Source organism: Sinohyriopsis cumingii, chromosome 9 (genome assembly GCF_028554795.1).
Source record: "Sinohyriopsis cumingii isolate HCF-2022 chromosome 9, ASM2855479v2, whole genome shotgun sequence".
Classification (NCBI taxonomy): domain Eukaryota; kingdom Metazoa; phylum Mollusca; class Bivalvia; order Unionida; family Unionidae; genus Sinohyriopsis; species Sinohyriopsis cumingii.
Window position 1 is genome coordinate 37561166 of NC_142969.1, and position 20255 is coordinate 37581420.

Below are 20255 nucleotides of genomic sequence, written 5' to 3' on the forward strand. Positions count from 1 at the left end.
TAAGCATCATACCAAATTTTAGATCTATCCACAAAGTCCTTCAAATTATTACATTAAAACAAAATGGAAGAACAAAGGGGTAATTCAAACAAGGGCCATAACTCTAAAATGTTAGCTGAAAACAATAAAAATCAAACTCGATCTAGGTTTTTGTAATGTAAAGCCTTAACAAGTTTTGAATTCCATCCATGATGTCCTTCAATAACTTATATTGAGTGGTAATAAATGAAAAGAGCAGTTTTAAGTCAGGGTGGGGCTGTTTATTAAATTTTGTAGGAAAATGGTGAAAATTGAATTTGTCCTAGGTTTTCTTAATGTGATGTATAATACAAAATTTTAGAGTAATCCATACAAGTCCTTTAAAAGTTATTGAGCATAAAATAAATCTGTGAAAGATGGAGCAGGTATATATAGATAACACAAGTTCGATCCACTGATATGAAATAAACATGGAAAATTTGCTTTTAGTGGTCTGAAAATCTACCCAGGTCATCTAAATATGCATAGCAAATTTAATTTGTCTACACTATGTAAGGTCTGTGTAATCCTGCTAAGAAACATTCAGATGTATTAATGGGTAGAATTGAATCAAAATGCTCCCACTGCTTGATGTAACATACATATCTGAAATGTGTTTATGGAAGATGGGTTCCCCATAATGGTGCCTAAAAAAATTATCATCAGACCAACATTCACTACATAGATGGACATTACAGTCATGCAGGGACATGCCATCACCACCCACAATAACATTTTCATATTATTTCTTATACAAAAAAAACCCTACTATTCAGTAACCCCGACTTATCAATTGGCATAATTAATTAACAGCTCTATGTTAAAATCAATTGGCATAATTAATTAACAGCTCTATGTTAAAAAGAACAAAATAACATGATTAAACTGTCATTTATTAAAAGAAAGCCATACTTTAGTAGTATGTTGAATATTTCTGGTTTCAATGACAAAGTAAATGAATACGACTATCTGAAAAACATGATAACTAAAAATTAAAATTCATTTTTAAAACAATGACAAAACAAACAAATAACAAGTTTAGCTTTGAAAAAAGGGAAAAATATTCTTGCAAAACAAAGCAGGTCAGTTATTAAATATCTATATGTATGCTTCAAAATGGCATTTAATATACTCCATTATTTACTGGATTATTGAAACTTGTGCTGTATATTCTTGCATACAGGTCTCGTCTAATTGCAAACAACATAGACCATGATCTGCCATTTCATACTGCACTGGAAGACCAACGTGCATTTTGTTTGCTTGACGATTAGATGCAACAAATTGCACAGGCTCAGATCTGGACTGGTGCAGTCTGCAGGTGAATCTAAATTATACATTAGTATATCAGTAACTGAAAATAGATGATTTTATGTTAGTGATTTTTTAAACAGATACAGTATATACTCACTTATAAGAAGCATCCAACTGCAAACTGCACAGACCCCGAAATGCCATCACATAATGCGCCAGCAGATCTAGGTCTGGACAGTTTGGAGTAATCAGTGGAACCTAGGTTGGGCTTGATTTTGAACCCATAATGCACTGGCAGATCTGGATCTGTGCAGTCTATTAGGAGTAATTTGTGGAACAGATAGCACAGACCCCGATCTGCAGGTGCAGTTTGACTCAACTTATAAGTGAGCATATATGGTACTAATAGTCCTACTACAATAAAGATAGCATAACTTGTACATTAAATTCTGAGCTGCTACATTTTCAAAGGAATGAAATGATGAGGTTTGCAGCATCAACAGTCATTGATAATACGATAAATAACAAATAAGATGTTTCATTTACTGGGTTTGACAACATATTCTCAGGATGTAGGAAATTCAATACCAATAATATGAAATTGCTCATTGTGTATATGCCTCCTTATACAATCGTTAACCTGACATTTTGGATGGAGCAGTTACGTGTAAATTAAGGAAAGATTTTCTGGATATATTATATATCTACATCCAGTAATAGGTCTATTACAGCAAAGTATATGGAGTTTACCTGTATGCCTGATATTCACATACAGTAATAGGTCTATTACAGAAAGTATATGGATTTAACCTGTATGCCTGATATTCACATACAGTAAATGTTCTATTACAGAAATTACATGGATTTTACCTGTATGTCTGATATTCACATACAGTAAATGTTCTATTACAAGGAAAGTATATGGATTTTACCTGTATGTCTGATATTCACGCACAGTAATAGGTCTATTACGGCAAAGTATATGGATTTTACCTGTATACCTGATAATCACATACAGTAATAGGTCTATTGTGGCAAAGTATATGGATTTTACCTGTATGCCTGATATTCACATACAGTAATGGGTCTATTACAGCAAAGTACATGGACTTTATATGTAAGCCTGATATTGATTGTCTTAATAAATGGAAAATGACACAGCACAAACCAAGTTTTATGAAACGTCTATGCAACAACAAACCAGAGGGGTTCTGAGAAATGTTCCTCTGAAAAGGTGTCCTTTATAAAGTGTATTAATATGTAGATGTCTCATACTTGTGTCTTTAAAAGTAGGTGTCCTGTATATGGGGGCATTACCGCTCTTAGACATATCTAGTTCATAGTGAATACCTATCGTTTGAAAAAAGAAAAATGTTTGAATTGCTTGACAATCTGCTGTATTCCAAATTTCCACTGTATTTAAATATCGAATACACTTCCCTTTTCAACCTTAAAGGACATACAAATTTAGGAAGTTACCAAGGATTCAAATTCAAATATCTCAACTGCTGTGTATATAATACAGTAGTTTATTTTTAAATTTAAACAATATTAATAACTATGCGTCTTGTAATTTTGCTAAAATCTCTAAAGGCCCTTTAAGTAACATAACAGAAATAAAAGCACTGGTGTTTAAATGAATGCCTACACGTAGATCTTTGGTACACTATTGTAGTGTCTGAGTACAAGATGCACCTAAATGCGTACTGGGCAACAAAAGGTAGATAAACTCTGCTGTGTCATTTTCTCCCTGACTGAAAAAGGTGAACAGAACTCTGAAAAGTCACCTGATTGGTAAATTTTGTCCTTGACTGTTTGTTTTTTTATACCACACCTCACTCTCACCTGTACAGGTGCAACCAGTTTTAAAATCATGTCATTAAGCTATACCTTAGACAAAATGAATGCAAACCTCATCTAAGCTTTAAATGCATTCAAAAATAAATCCAGACACAAAAACAAAACAGGATAAAATGAAAAATCTGAGCTCCACTAATATGGCAGATAACCTGTGTTAAGATTTATTATCAAAGATCACTGCAGCATACAACAATCACAGCACGTTACATTTCTTTTAAATCCTCAATATAAAAAGCTGATAAGCAAATGTAGAAAATAACAAAGATAAAGCACAATATTTGAGGATGCAATGCTGTACTTATTTATCATAAAAATGCTTTCAAGATCCTTTGAAAGCAAAGAAACAATGCAAACAAATATATGTCAGCTTATGCAAAAATAGGACTAAAAAAAAAATCATGTAAGCTGAAAAATAGCAAACTGAAAAAGGACTTTTCTTAATAAGCATCACACATAATCCAATCCTGTATGTTTCAGATACACAATTCTTGCATATCCTTACATCAGAACTGCTCTAGGTAATAATCACAAGTGACAGTTTTCTCGAATGATAATACAATCATTTTATGACCCAAATTTAGTTGAGATAAATAATTTGGATGATTTAACCAGATCTAGAGGTGAAAGAGAACTACATATACTTTGGTTGCATATTTGCAAGTAATTCATATACATGTACAGAAATTTTGAAGACAAAGAAAGAAAAAAACTCAAAATTTTACCTTGCTGAATTATGGAAATAAAATATTACACTAATGATTACCATATATACTTGCTTACAACTTCAGTCCAAATGCAAATTGCACAGATCCAGATCAAACATCACATAGTGCATAAACAAATCTATGTTGACTCACTTTGATAGAGACAACCAGTAAAATGAACAAAATGCATACCAAACTTTTGATCCATTATGGATCTAAGCTGTTTGTAGCTGAACTCAAATTGTATGGGAGTATATATGGTAAAATGAAATTAAATACACTTTAATTTAGGTAGACTGTATGAAAGGCATCTTGGAGAGTAGTTTTATACTAACTGGAAGAATTGATTATTGCCATAATATTTTTATCATCCCAATGTATTACAGTTTAAGTAAAAGAAAAATGATGCAAAAAATAATAGAGATTTCTTTGATTCCACCCTCCCCAATGTAATTTATCTAGTTCTCATTTTAAATGCAAGCACAAGGAAACATGGACAATTCAGATGCAAAGTCTTCCACAAGAAGAGGATGAGTTATCACATTAAACATCAATTTATCTATCTAAACATTCTATTTTAAGGCTGAAGTTCAGAAGTACACTTTCACATTTAATCTAGTGAATGATATGCACAAATATAACCTGGAAACCACCCATCCAAATACTAAAGTATAAAGGGAAACTACTCATCCACACACAAACATATAAAGAGAAACAAAACCATACACACACACACACATAATAGTATCAAGGGAATCCACCCACCCACCAAGTAAAAAGGGAAACCACTCATACACACATATAAAGGTATAAAGGGAAACCACCCATCCACACAAAAGATTATAAAAGAAAAGGGAAATGATAAGTGAAATAATTCCTGTATTATCTTAATTTTTCCAAATAATTTTAGCTCATTCCCCATCCCCAAATCGTTTCGGCTCCTGAAAAACTGAATATAAAAGGATTGTCCCAATTTCTCTTATGTATACTGTAACTGCAAGTAGATATCACATCACTTAAAATGTAACATCATTTTAAATTTGAAAAATAATTTTTCTACCAATTATATAAGTAAATAACAGATAAGTGATTTTGTCCATTATAACCCCTTGCTTTCTGGTTTAACTGACTTTATTCCCTCATTATAACAAGACTCAGTATAAAGTGGTACATTGATAAGACTGATATAAGCATGGAACTCACTTCATTAGAGTGCCTCTGGGAGCAGTGTGGTCTAAGGTGCTCACCTTAATAATTCACTTATACCTCTCACCTCTGTATACATTTGCTCCAGTCTTGAACTGACCAGTGTGAGCATCCAAGAATGTTTGCCAGTAGCTTCCTTTGGGTTGGTGGTTTCTCCTCCACCAAATATACTGGCTGCCATTATGGGCTGGAAAATGGCATTAAATCCCACAAAAACTAAATTTAAAAAACCCATTTCATTATTTAATACATCTAGTAATACTGTAAATAAAATACCTCAATAAAATGCAACCTCAGTATAAGTTAATCCAAGTATATGTCTCTCATGAACGATGTTGCTCAATATTGCTCAAATGGTGAAGTTTCTGGTAGAAAATTATTAATTACTCATAAAAAGTGACAACTCTTATGTCTGTGTTTGTGGATTTTTTAAAGTAATACAGATGTGGGCACTGATGATTGTATGTGATGGTGGTGTTGTTATAATGTCATTATTCAGTGCATGACAGGCTAAAATAAACATGGTGGCTGTATAACTAGTGGATGAACAGGAAGCTACTGGCAAAGAATTCCCACATATCTACATTAGCTAAACTATTGACGACTTGAACCTACATGGGCACAGGTGAGATGGTAATGATTGGTAAATGTGAGCACTTTAGACCAATTGGTTACTTGGGGCCCCCAATGACGATGTAATATTTAGTTTTACCTACTGGATACATTATATGCAGACCTGATTTTAGAAGGGTAAAATCAAATATATCCTTCAAACCCCCAAAATATGTTCTTTATATCTATGAACAAAAGAGCAGTATTGATGAAAAAATGTCATTTTTATTGGTGGGTGGATGGGCTGGTTTTGATATAACATTCAATTTTGTAGAATTCTGGAGAACAAAATAAAAATCACACACATACAAAACCATGGCAATTTTCTCAAGGTCTTCTGTTGCCATGTATCCAAAACTGGAGTACACACTAATTTGCCATAAATATAATGTAAAGAATATTAACAAGATATGTCAATATACTGTCTTGCCTGCAATGATGTGGCTGCACCCCAAGTACCTAATGACTAACAACCCCTGTGACTTGACCTTTGACATTTTAACAATCCAATTCATCCACTAAAATATGCGACAAATCTGATAATGATATGTGCATCTTAAGGAGAGAAAAAAAGAAAACTACATTTTTTCTTTCTGTAAGTGACCTTAATGTTTGGACCTTTAGACCACACAATAAACAGATTATTACTTACTCCAAGTGTGTAAGCCCCCACAAGGTCTGATCCTGGCATATGATGTTTACAGAATGTTATTGGGTAAGCACTTTTCTTCTTTCAGTCAGTGATCTTTAACTTTGGACCTCCAAACTGATAGGCTTCTTCCCTTACCCCAAGTGCAAACCATTCACAATGTATGGTCCAATTATAAGGTGCTGAACTAATGTTAATGATGATGAGGAAACTCAAGCTAATATGCAGACACCATTTTGATGCTTTCAGTCAGTGATGTTGACCTTTGACCAAGTGATTTAAAAATTATGAGACCTCTTCTTTAACCAAGTGCAAGACATCTACAAAATTTGGTAAATGAAGAAGATGGAGAACTAGTTATTGTGCATAACCAGTTTTACTTCTGTCATAATGACCTTGACCCTTGACCCCACAATCAACATTCTTCCTTACCCTGAGTGCATGCAATCCAAAAAGTTTGGTAACTGCAGATGGTAGACTATTCAAGTTAGTGTGCAGCAACCATCTTTTTTCTGTCAGAGAATGTCTTTGACCTTTGACTATTTGACCCCAAAATGTATAGCTTTCTTCCTTACCCCAAGTCATCCCCAATGTTTTGCAATAGTAGAAGGTGGAGAACAAGTCGTTGTGCAGAAACCATTTTTCTTCTTTTAGTGACAGTGACCTTTACCTTTGCACCTTGGGCCAAAAAATTTACATGGTTCTTTCTTACCCAAATGCATGATATCCACAATGATTATAAACTACAGATATTGGACAAGTTGAGTTACTGTGATGAAACTAAATTAGTAACAGATAACAGATAAATTGATGGACAACATCATAACATAATATATTCTGTCTTATGGTGTGTGTATAAAAAATAAAATCTTGAACCAAAAGCTGATGTTGGAATGATGGCTGCACAGAACTACATCGCTAACTCCTTTGTCTCACCTATTAAAACATTCACTGCATGTAAGACAAAAAATAATTAAATGTAATTTGCCTGTGATAGTTAAGATAAATACTTAACCTGTGACTCTCTGATCAACAAATAAACCAGTCAACAAATACAAATCAACAAATACATCAACATTTACATGTACTAGACTCTTCAAATTCTGAAATGTTCAGGTCAGCCTGCAAGTGACATCGGCTCATGTTGCTTATCCACAGTTGATATCTCAATTATTAACCAGAATTCTACATAATTAAATACAGAAAGTAAAGCAAATAGCAATCAGATGTCCAATAAAGCACATCAAAGCAATGACTGAAAATGTCATTAAATTTTTGTTTAACCTTTTTAAAGTTTTCTTTGTTGCATCCAATATTCATCCAATGCAGATTGCACATGTATGTCTATAGATGCCATTCCCTTATTTCATAGAATAATAATTCAGCATAGATACTGTATACATTCAATCGTAAGTCTAGTCCAACTGCAAACTGCACAGACCCAGATCTGCCAATGGATTGTGCTACATCAGATCTGGGTCTATGCAGTTTGTTAGAAATAATCAGACAAAACAAATAACATACACCCTGATCTGCCAGTGCATTATGTGATGGAAGATCAGAGTCCTCACTGTTTGCAGTTGCACTTGACATAAAGCGAGTATATATTGTACTTGATACTAATTTTCCTATCTACATATGTGCTTCTTTTGACATTCTGATAAATTTATCACATCACAAACAGAACACAGTGCATACCTTATTCAACATGACTGTATCACTTTACACAAAGAGAAGTATTTCAAGAAATATATATATCTCTAACAAAAACAACAATCTCTGCTTTTATTACAAAGCAAATTTGTATATTTATATGATTAACAATTAACATGTGGAGGAAAATACTCAAATGCATTTAAAAGCAAGTCATATATTCTAATTTATGTTAAGAACAATTTTTAAAAGGTCAATATGAAATTAACATGTACATGTATACATTTCATTTGTCAAAATTTACAAAGTTTATTTACCACACACTGTTCACTATCCAAGCAACTATTAAATGCACAATACTGAGGCATTGGATTTAATGAGATTCATGACAGTGCAAAAATTATGGTGACAAATGAATGATCACGAGTATAGATATACATATATAATATACTTGTAAAATTATACATACCTATATTTGAAGCATATTTTTAAAAAAATGTTGCTCAGTTCCACAAAAACAATCACAGCCTATCCACAGCCATTAATACACAAAAAGTTTTAAAATTCGCACTAAATCACATCTTGAAAATCAATTACTTAGTAAACATATGCATAACATGTTATTAAAACATGTACATTTTGCACATAAACGTCAAAATACATATACAAACATGTATCTGACATTAACAAGCTGATCTGAATCAGCACTTATAAAAAAGTATAACCTTTAAAATAGGTTTTCTACTTTGAAATAATGAGTACTGACACAGTCAATATACTATCTGTACATTGACATTATTTACAAAAATCCTCCTTAGATTTCCATTGCATATCACAGAATTACAATGGGCAACCATGCAAGGTGTACGATGATACATTAAACTTTTCTCTACTAACACTTTATGAAAATAGCCAGTATTACCATTCATCCGATTCTACATGTATAATGTCATGCAGCCTTCACACCATTCTAAATTGGGACATCATTTATGGGCAATGATTGGGAGAGAGTACTGGTAACGTGTATTGATCTACGTGGAGGGGTGGGGTTTAAAAAAGCATGGAGACACATAATCTTTCTATAAAAAAAATCTACATTTAAACTTCATAAAAAGTCAATTCCTGTGTATGGATGAGTGGCTGATAAACACTTTTGTGACACAACATGTATATGCTGTCCAAATTAGAAACCAATTTTGGGAGTAAAATATATTTCTTTCAGAATAAAACTGCCTGATCGTAACATGAATACATCCACTAACCCACATCCCCCAAGAAAGACATTCACCACATCTTTTAGCTGGATTTATTAACAAAATTTCCATAATGTCACTGGCCCCGGGTGGCTGAGTGGTATAGATCTCACAGACCACTGCCATCTAACCTCTGTCTATGTGGGTTTAAGTCTTGGGCTTCTCCAGTGTTTGTACATGAGAAAACTTGCCATGTAGCTCCCCATGGGTTGGTGGTTCTTCCTGAGGTTTTCCAGGGTTCTTCCTCCACCAGTTATACTGACTGCCATGTATAGCCTATTGTGATTAGACAAATGGCGGTAAACCCCACAACAACAACTATAATGTCACCTGCTTGCCAAGACACACATTAGATAAGAGTGGTCTCCCCTTAAAAGGAGGAAATGATGTCAAATTCTGTAAATTGTAAGTTACTACTTAGTGTTGGGCACAACCAGCTTATATCATACTGCAATATAACTGACTGTATAACAATATGTATCAATACATATTGCTACCAAGTGGACCATTTTGAAAGCTCATGTGATACCAAATATGAATGTGATTCGCTGAGCAGACAAGTTTTATTATAATAAATATCATGTTCTGGTAACTTTCACATATACATGCATTGTGAGAGCATGTTACATGAAAACACATTTTGACATTCAAACTTCCTGACACAGTAATGTTAGTAAAAACATGATTTACAAAAAAAGGAGAGATAACCCTTTCCTAACACTGCAATATATGCCTGTAACCTGAAGGCTTCTTTAACAACAATCTTGATGATTACAGCTTCATGCTCTACTCATGGTATAATAAAGTAAACTGTTACAGAGAAGATTTAAGGGTTAAGGTCCCCCAAATTCTGCAAAGTCTGGTCCATGCCTGTGATCTAGTATTAACAACATTGCATAGGAACCATTTTTCTTCTTTCTGAAACAGTGTCCTTGATCACTGTCTTTTTTTACTCGAAAAATAATGGGCTTCATCCTTATCCAAAGTGCAAGCCATTTACAAAAATTTGTGCAGGATGTTTGCTTTGGTTTGGTGCTTTGCAGGGCAGCAACACAAGTAGAGTATTTAGTGCTGAGACAATTAGAGTAATTTGCTTGTGTTTGTGTTTTTTATTAATTTTTAACATAGCTTTAACATTTTAGTCATATCACCATGATGTCTGCAGTGTGGCAGGTTATAGTGATGTCTAGCACTGGGGTACCATGTCACAGACAGGTAGCATCATGACCCACCCAATCACATTATCCTGATACCAGGCCAACCAATCTAAGCACTAACCTTTTTATGCTGATTGCCAAGCAAAACAGCTGAAAGTACCATATGTACAAGTCTTTGGTATGACTTGGCTAGGGTTTGAACCCGTGACCTCATCAGACCTGACAACCCTGACGAGACCTTCTCAGTTGATTTTTCTTCCATAAGTTTGACTAGTTTTCAGTAAGGTGTAACAAAATATCATAAACTGCTATTGTAAAGCTTGAAAACATATTGAAAAGTATGGTGTGGTTATAAAAAAAAATGCAGCAACAGTAAACATTAAGTTTAAATGAAAAGTTTGTGAGTACACGTAGACCTTATTTACCACTAGTAGAGTTCCACAAACAAGTACAGTTCAAAACTCTATGCAGCTCAATGGCTTGTTAATATCTCTCAATCTGACATAATTCTTGGATTTTTGTTCTCCATTTCACATGACAGCAATACTGTCTCCTGCCACAAGATTCTCAAACTGACACGTGATGTCAAATAAATGTATTTGTGTCCCTTCTTTCTTTTCTTCACAAGAATACGAATATTCCTTTTTTATTATTCTGTGCTGATTATTAACACTTCTTAAGAGGCTCAAATTCTGTTTTGTCTGCAACATGCATCACGTGCTGTATGCCATTTTTAATGAAACCATATGTGCAGTTTAAAGTATCTGAGGTAATGCTGTAAAGTCAGTCTGGTTCCCTGACTAATTCCACTAATTCTAATATGAAACTTGGATCCAAATCAATATTGGATGAAACGAATATCCTAATTTTTCAGCAACAATCATATTTCTGTAGTTTTTACTTTTATTCCACAAGTCCATATTTTAAGGGTCATTTTGGTAAGACTTTCGGCAAAATTGCAATGGGCTCACAGGTCTGCCTCATGCATCCAAGGTGGACGCTTTAAGTACTTAGGCCACCAGAGTGGTCCAATTAGAGTAAAGTACTTTGGCCAAGGACACACTAAGGTAGCAGGCCCAGGCTGGTCCAGTGGTAATGTTCAAACCTATAGCCTTTCAGTTTTGAGTCCTGAACACAAAGTAACCACTGTGCCACCGCGACTCCAGTATGTGATGCAAAACTATTATTACTGTGCAGAAACCATTTGTACTCGTTAAGAGTAGAAATAACATGTACTGGTCATAATGGTTGTCTGCAAGTATAACCATGTTCATTTAGGAAGTCTTCTAATGAAAACCCAGTGTTGATATGACTTTCTGTTCTCAAGAGGTGACATCAATATTTTCAAGATGGCTGACATGACAACCATATTGGACATCAGATTGACACCATTTTCATGTATGACCAACTCGGCATCACAAGAAATCTTTTAGTAAATAACTACCTATTCAGAAGGAGTAGCTAAATCAAGGCTTTCCAGATGGTTGATGCAACAGATGTGACAAAATTGATGTCAGAGCATCCTAATTAGTCTAGGCATTAACTGAATTTTGTGTGTGTGAAGTCTGATGACAATCCTCCAAACAGTTCAAGAGACTAACAATTTTGTGCTAATGGACAGAAATTGGATGGCAATCAGCAGCCTATCCCATAAGCTCTCACGGTCTGTGATCAGTAGACCTAAAAACAATATATCGTCCTGAAGTATGAAAGTGAAGAATTGTTCAAGTGTGTCATAGTAACTAATTAATGACTGGACACCAAACCCTCTATTCCAGGGGAGACCACTCTTGTTAAACTTCCATCTCAGCAAAAAGTCTTGTCAGTTCTTTTGTTCTTAAAAGAAGCTAAAATACATGATGAGCATCTTTCTTTGCAGGGGTTAGGGGCTAGATTTGCAAGGTAACAAATGTACTCTTAACATATTAAAATCAGGTAACTTGTCTGAACAAGAAATGTGTCCATGTAGCTCAATTCCCCATGACAGTGACCTAAACACAAAACCAGACCAGATGGAAAAGAAATGGGTAACAAGACATCTATGCCCCTGCTAATGTCAGCCAGGAAATATAGTACTTGTATGATTGGCCATTTTCAGCAGATCATTATACACATTTACTGCACAATTCTGAAAGTTCAACCTCCATTATGAGTAATTAGGTAAACTTACCAAATGCTGTCAATGGCTTGTTAATTTATACACATCTTCCTAACCTAAGCAGACATTTATTTCAGGATAAACTTTCTGAATTTTCTAAAGCATGAAACAAAATTAAGGTTTTCTGCAGCTGTATAGGCTTTCAGAAGAGAGGACCCTTATTGCCACTAACAATCAGTGGTAAAAAACATCTTTGTGAGTGGAGAAAAATATTTAGTATTACCCCTGTCTGGAGCAAATTAAAATTATGAAAGAAGGGATGAAGGATTTAACTCCTTAATTCACCATCCTGCAATAACTAACAAACTGGAATATGATGCATTGATATCCTAGTTCATCACCGGGTAATGCATTATCAAAAATGCATAAAATAATTTGTCATTACTCATAAGAAGTACAATGACAAAACTGGTCAAAGAACCTTTGTTGCATCTTCACTAGTCAAGGTTCTGATATGATAACCCTACCTACACTTTGGTGTATCAAGCAGATATTTAAGTGCTTTGGGTCTGTGAATTTCATTGGATGTGGCAGCAAGCCACTGCATCCATTCAAAATTAAGTTTTTCAAATCTGAACACTGTTCCTTCATGACTGAGACAAATGGAGCACACAATTTGAATGGACTGATAAATAAGCCATTTTCCACTGCCAGTCTTGTGTTTGTACAAACACCTTTCACTCAAATACACCTGTGATGGCTTCCCTCTAGTAATCTGTCACACTTTCTATGTTAAACTTTCACAAAGTATCCTTTTTAAGTCACATGCCTTCACCATTTTCGACCGATTGCTGTTACATGATATTGGTTAGTTGGCATTACATACTACGGGAGGCTATTCAAGAAATGAAATCCAATAGATGATGCTAGGACATAGCACTGATATATGTTTGATCTGCCAAGGTGTAGATAGGGTAAACAAAGCAAGATATATATATATATATATATATATATATATATATATATATCCCTTCATCCATATAATGTGGTAGTTGGGGCACAAATGGCCAACCTAGATATGTATAGAGCAGCATTATGTAATGAACCACAATACACTGATTCAAATCATGTACTGAACAGCATGATATTAAGAGCCACATTATGTATTGAACAGTATTATATAAAGCTCTGCATTATGTATTGATCAGCATTATACAAAGTGCAGCATAATATACATAACCATGATACAAAAAACAGTCTCTTACAAAGTAAATAAAGATATAACACCAAGCTTGAAGTTGTTTTCTTTCAACCCGTATTGTTATACACTGATATGATTTTGGTCATCGGGTCTATGTTGGTAGGTTTGGCAATACATCTATAATGTCAATAAAATTCACAAAGACATTAAATGGAAACTGTATAAAGTCTATCTCAGAGAAATTTTGGTAGATTTGCCATTTAAGAATTGCTCTGAAAGACTGTGCATTAAAAGAGAAGTTCTGAAAAGCAAAATGTCTTGCAAAACAACATCATCATTAAATTCTTAAAGATTGGAAGCAGATCTAGGTAAAAACTTGACACATCTAGTAATATTTACCAAAATCTCAGATCAATACAATGACTGATGTAAACTATCTATGTGACTTCAAAAACTTTACAACAGGACTGTAACATTATGGATACCACAGCTGCTAAAAAAAGTACCATATATAACTGCTTACAAGTCCAATCCAACCACCGAGCAGAGAGAGCCAGATTTGCTCTTGCATAATGCATGGTCAGATCTGTGTCTATGCAGTTTGTTAGAAGAAATCAGTAGAACAAACAACATACACCCTGATCTACTAGTGCATCATGTGACAGCTGATCCGGGTCTATGATAGTTACTTTTGAATGCAACTTACCAGTAAGTACAGATGGTAATTTCTTGTCAAAACTTTCATAATGGCTGGTAACCAAATACTGAAGCCTAACAAAGTAAAAGCCATTTTTCACTTGGTTTAAAAATGCTTGTCCCGATAAAAAATAAAAAAGCTGAGATTTCAATTTCTTGCTTCCAAGAAGATCCATTGTATGAATTCTTCATAACAAGGAAACCCAAGATTTTGGTAAATAAGATGTATTTTGAGTATGATCAGATGCAACACATTTTTATCATCGTTTACACACAATTTTTCTATAATGACATATAATATTCAATACAAAAATATAAAGAATCCAGCTATTTTTAATAGGCATACTGATGTAAATCATTATAAAGGAAATTTGACATTTATTACTAATCACATAGAATGTTTTATGGCACATTTTTTTCTTCAACATGTATATTTCCTTAAATTTATGGTTTAACTGAGCCAGCTGGTTGTCGTTGTGGGATTGAACGCCATTTTTCAGCACAAGATAGGCTATACATGGCGGCCAGTACAAATGGGGCAGGAAGAACCTGGGGAAAACTCTGGAACTAACCACCCATCCAGAAGAAGCTACTGGCAAGCTTCTTCACATACCCACACTGGCCAAGCCCGAGACTCAGACCCACCGAGACAGAGGTAAGATGGCAATGATTCGTAACGGTGAGAGCTTCAGACCGCTTGGTCACTCGGAGCCCCGAGCCAGCTGGTAACTACCTGCCTAAATATGTGCTAAGTAAACGATTTTCTCTCAGGAGTTTTTTTATGACAATGCTGTTTATACCAATAAACAACAAGCTAATACATCTAGTACCTAGCTTCAGCTCAGCTTTTCACTCATATGCAGAAGAAAACAAGAAATCTCTTTCTGTCAGCATCTACACAACATCTGCCAGCAGCACTATTTAGGTAAACAAAAGTCAACACTCTAATGGCCCAAACGATTTGACAGGAATCCATGGTAAGTATGAGACTTCTAACCATTTTAAAAGCAACTCAGACATTTTTGAGAAACTTGACATACCATATTCACAAAAGTGCAGATATGTTATTGGTTAAATCTGCAAGATTTTCATTCAGAATCAATGAAATATTGCAAGAAGTCTTGCAGTGAACCCCAAGTCAGTAAACTGTAAGACTTGGTCACCATGGTAGCTATACTGAATGTTCAAGTGGCATATAGATATTATAAGTAATAACCCCATGCTGATGTGACCATCCATGTACAAGAAGTAGTGTTAACAGAACGTTCAAGATGACCATGTCTGATGTCAGATTGACACCATTTTCAATGAGGACTAATTAGATATTTTAATAAGTCATGTAATGAAAATCTCATGATGACATGACCAGCCATCCAGAAGGAGTAGCAATAATAAGATTTTCAAGATGGCTACCATGGCAGCCATTTTGGAGGTCTGAGAGGGACCAATTTCATTTCTGGTCATCAAGTCCCTGGGATAAATATATGTGTATGCTTTCAAGGTAATCCTCATATAAGTTAAGGAAAAATGATAACAAAATTTGTGCTAATGGATGTATGGATGGCAGGCCACTGCACAAGTTCTGCTGGTCTTTGATCAGAAAAGCTAAATAAATGTAAGAAAAATCTCTGTATGTATATGCAAACAATAATGACAAGTAGCCTGGTTACAACTCAGTCCATGCTCACAGGTTGGTACCTGCTTGTTCCTTTAAATGAGAGATGAATATTGCCATCTTGGTGGATATCAGTGATACTTCAGGTAGATATATAGGTGTGAAGAAATAATGAAAGCTAGCTTGTGTAATAAAAGTATAAAATCATCCAACAATTAATACCCTGCACATGTCATGCCTCTCAAAGATAATCTGCATTCTCTTGTTTTATTCAGGAATTGTTTACCTTTTTGTGGGTGTGCATGTGTATGTATGTGTGCATGCATGCATGCATGCATGCATACATGCATGTATGTATGTATGTATGTATGCATGTATATATGTATGTATGTATGTAGGTCTATATATATGTTGTGTAAATAATGCCATTGTTTAGTACACGATCAAATTATATGGCAGCCAGTACAGCTGGTGGAGAAGAACCCTGGAAAACCCTGGGAAGAACCACTGACCTAAGGGAAGCCATTGGCAAGCTATCTCACATATCGATGTGGACAGGAGAGATGGCAGTGATCAGTACAGGTAAGTGCTTAAGGTCACTTGGCCATCCATGCCGTGTATGTATTTATGTATGTATATATGTGTGCATGCATGCGTGAGTATGTATGTACATACACAGATATATATATATGATATCCTGACATACACTAATCTGCATAAAAACATTCCAGCGATAAAAGCACTGTACTTTTCTCTACAGTCTTTAACTATGATCACTTTTTCTATCCTTGTCACCTTGACCTTTATTTGAACTGGGTCATTTCCCTCTCACAATGCTGAAAATCTTTTATCAATGAACCAGTTTCCTTTTCTTCATGACTTTGCCTTTAGTTTTTTCTAGAGCTGCATCTGCCTCCATTTTTTCTGCTGTCTGGCGGTCCAGCTCATTCATGGCTTCCTGAATGGCAGCCTCAAGATTAGAACTCATCTTCCTTCCCCTAAAGATAAGAAGGTAATTGTTTTATATATATCTCATATATATATATATATATATATATATATATATATATATATATATATATATATATATATATATATATATATATACACACAGTGAACTCAAATTATATGCATAGCCTCGGGACTGGACTCAAGCTAAACATATAAACGGACTATGCATTTAAGTGGAATTCATGTATATTTACAATGAAAAACAAGACCATACTTTCGCTATGCACTTACGCAATCTATGCAATTAAGCGATATACATTTAAGTGGAGCCGACTATGTTTGTATATATATATATATATATATATATATATATATGCACACACACACAAACACACACACACAGTGTGACCCTGCTATAACATGGTAGTTGGGAGCCAATATGTGCTTCATTGGCTTAGTTACCATCTTAAATCGATGCATATTAAATGTGAAATACACCTAGTGAAAACAGAGAAGGCATATAAACTATTTTACTTTATTTAGAGAACCACGGATTGGTACATATATGTGTATACTGTTTATATATACATGTCAAATGTATAGCATGAATAGAGTATCAACATCGTGTACTCACCCATGAATCTCATCACATACATTGAATCCACAATACCAGTAATTCCATTGAAAATATGCACTCACAGAGATCTAAAATATTCACTAATTTTGTCACAGGTCATATAGGTCTGAATTAAGTGGAAAAACATAGCACAATCACGTAACGAGTGATGAAGCACATTTACTCTTCAGTATGTCCCAAGTCGGTAAAAGTTAGTTTGCATTTTAAGCCACTGTTGGATACATTCATAAGCATAAATGTTTTCCTTGCCAAAAGGAAACTTTCACAGCACAGTAAACATGTTCCAGTACGCTGGAAAATGAAAAAAAAAAACCATCAGATTCCATTGCTTTCATGTCAGCTTGGTACTGATTTCCTTTGAAGAAAAGTCCTTTGTTTTTATTAAAGATTGTAGTTGGCTTTTTTTAATGAAGGGTGCATGTGTTATTGAAGTCACCGCTAAAGGACAGCTTTGGAGAACTAAACAAATGCTCATTTCTTATTGTGGCGGCAAGATCAAATAATTGTACTGCATGACTGAGACTGATTTTTTTTCCAATTTGTTTGCTATGTTTTCATAACAATCGGTGCTTCAAACATTATCTGTTTTCTTTGAAATTTCAGCAAACTATTTTATCTGGGTACATTTTAAAAAAGGAATTGTTCGTCATTTGGTCGACTGTAGTTAGTGTTCCCCCCTGCCTACTGAACAGATCAACAAGTCAGATGTTTTTTTACATTTGTGGTAGCAGTGTGTTGCTGCCTTCCACACATGCGTCAGAAACAGAAAGGGTCAATGGATGATAGAGACGCAGGTGTTCTAGACTGATGACAAGAATTAGCACAGAAAATGTGAGCTTTCTGAAGGATTTAATTCTGAGTGAAAAGAAGAGGAATTTTACTTACCATCCACATACAAATGTCAGTCTAAGTAAATATATTAATTACTAGCAAGCGGCCAAAAATCTAACAAAAGATAGATTACAAGACAATTCCTTGTCCGGTTGATCTCCTTTACCAGAAATGTCAACAACAAAAAAAGCAGATATCTCACAACATACAGTAGTCATGCCTGATGTCAACATAAGTGGATTATGATATAACAATGCACTGTTAAGATGGTTTGTCAATATGGACAAAGAAATTGTTTATATAACAATAGATAAATTTCAGTGCATTTTATATTAAATTTGCGGTCTCCATTCATGGGGCCTATGACTTTCCCCACTCCAAACCAATGGTCGTATATACAAGTTTAAACAGCCAACAATGTCGCCAATAAAAAAAATCACCAGATGGTATATTTTGTCGCCAATAAGGAAAACAAATCCAAGTCTGCGACATTGGCAAAGCCATTTGCGATCCCAGAATAAACTTTTTACACATTATATTCTGCACTTTTAAGAAGAAAAAACTACTATTTCGTGTACAAGTAAAATACATATAAAATTTCAGTAGCCATGCCACGATCGTCTTGTATTATTACATATGCAATCTCTTCCCCAAAATGATAATAAACATTTTACATTTTCTTCGTACTTTTTTTTTCATGTATGAGAAAAATACATGTCTATGAAATTTTGGCAGCCACACCATGACCATGTTATATTATAATTCGCGTTATAACTGAGCTTGCTATAGTGGGGTCACACACACACACACACACTATATATATATATATATATATATATATATATATATATATATATATATATATATATATATATATATATATATATATATATATATGAATATATATATATATATGAATATATATATATATATATATATATATATATATATATATATATATATATATATATATATATATACACACACACACACACACATATATACTGTTATAAAGGATATACAATTTATAATTTTATATAGTGCATTTGTATTAGGATACAAAGTATCTAACTTATGAATCCAATAAGATTCTTTTATGAGTCTATTCATGTCACCATGCACAATATCTATTGGCATGAAAGAAAAATCAAGTGATTATTGGTGTTAAAGTGTGTTGAAATATTAGAGGAAAACTGAGGATCTCTATAAGTTTTATATATGAAAGCAATGATTATTCATTCTCTTAGAAACTTAAAGTGTTTGTCCAACATATTGCATGCCACATTTTTTACAGGTTATCAAATAAATCACATCAGTTGATATGCAGTTAGTGTTATAACAGAGAAAATACCTCTTTTGTATTAGCGCTACTGAAAGAAGTACTTTCGCTTATGTTTGCACATTGAGAGCACCCGTGTCTGTTACATTTAGATGACAAAAATGTTCTTTTTTATTTTCTGTCTGTTTAGTGCTAATTAGAAAATCTTGCAAATTCTTGGGTCTTCTATAAGCAAGAATTGTTTTTTTAAGTGATTTTACGCTGGTTTTATTTGATAAATTTGGGAGACTCCAATGTTTATTAATTATAAGGCCTATATTAGGTAATGAAGGATTATATCGTATTGTGAAAGGAATTATATTTTCCTCTATTATACATTCTGCTGTGTTTAAAGCCTCATGCTCGGTAAGAAATATATATATATATAGAGAGAGAGAGAGAGAGAGAGAGAGAGAGAGAGACGCAGATGTACAAAAGTAGGTCACTGTGACCAAGCCAATTTGCAAAGTCTGATAATCAGTCACTACTGCCACAGGAAAACAAAAGGACCATGAAGCCAAGGTTGGTTACAATGGTGTTCT

The 20255-nt window shown here is 34.2% G+C and overlaps 1 protein-coding gene across 2 annotated transcripts in view; it reads right to left on the reverse strand.

The window, feature by feature from the left end:
- Positions 1-895: 895 nt before the first annotated feature.
- The window catches only part of LOC149791571 (uncharacterized), a 61219-nt gene continuing 41859 nt past the window's right edge, over positions 896-20255 (reverse strand). The window contains exon 7 of one of the 2 annotated variants that reach the window (XM_089970118.1): positions 896-16974. In XM_089970118.1, the coding sequence (XP_089826244.1) occupies positions 16827-16974 (148 nt within the window). In that variant the 3' untranslated portion in view covers positions 896-16826. The remainder of the gene's footprint in view (positions 16975-20255) is intronic. The other variant, XM_089970119.1, reaches the window with a different exon arrangement.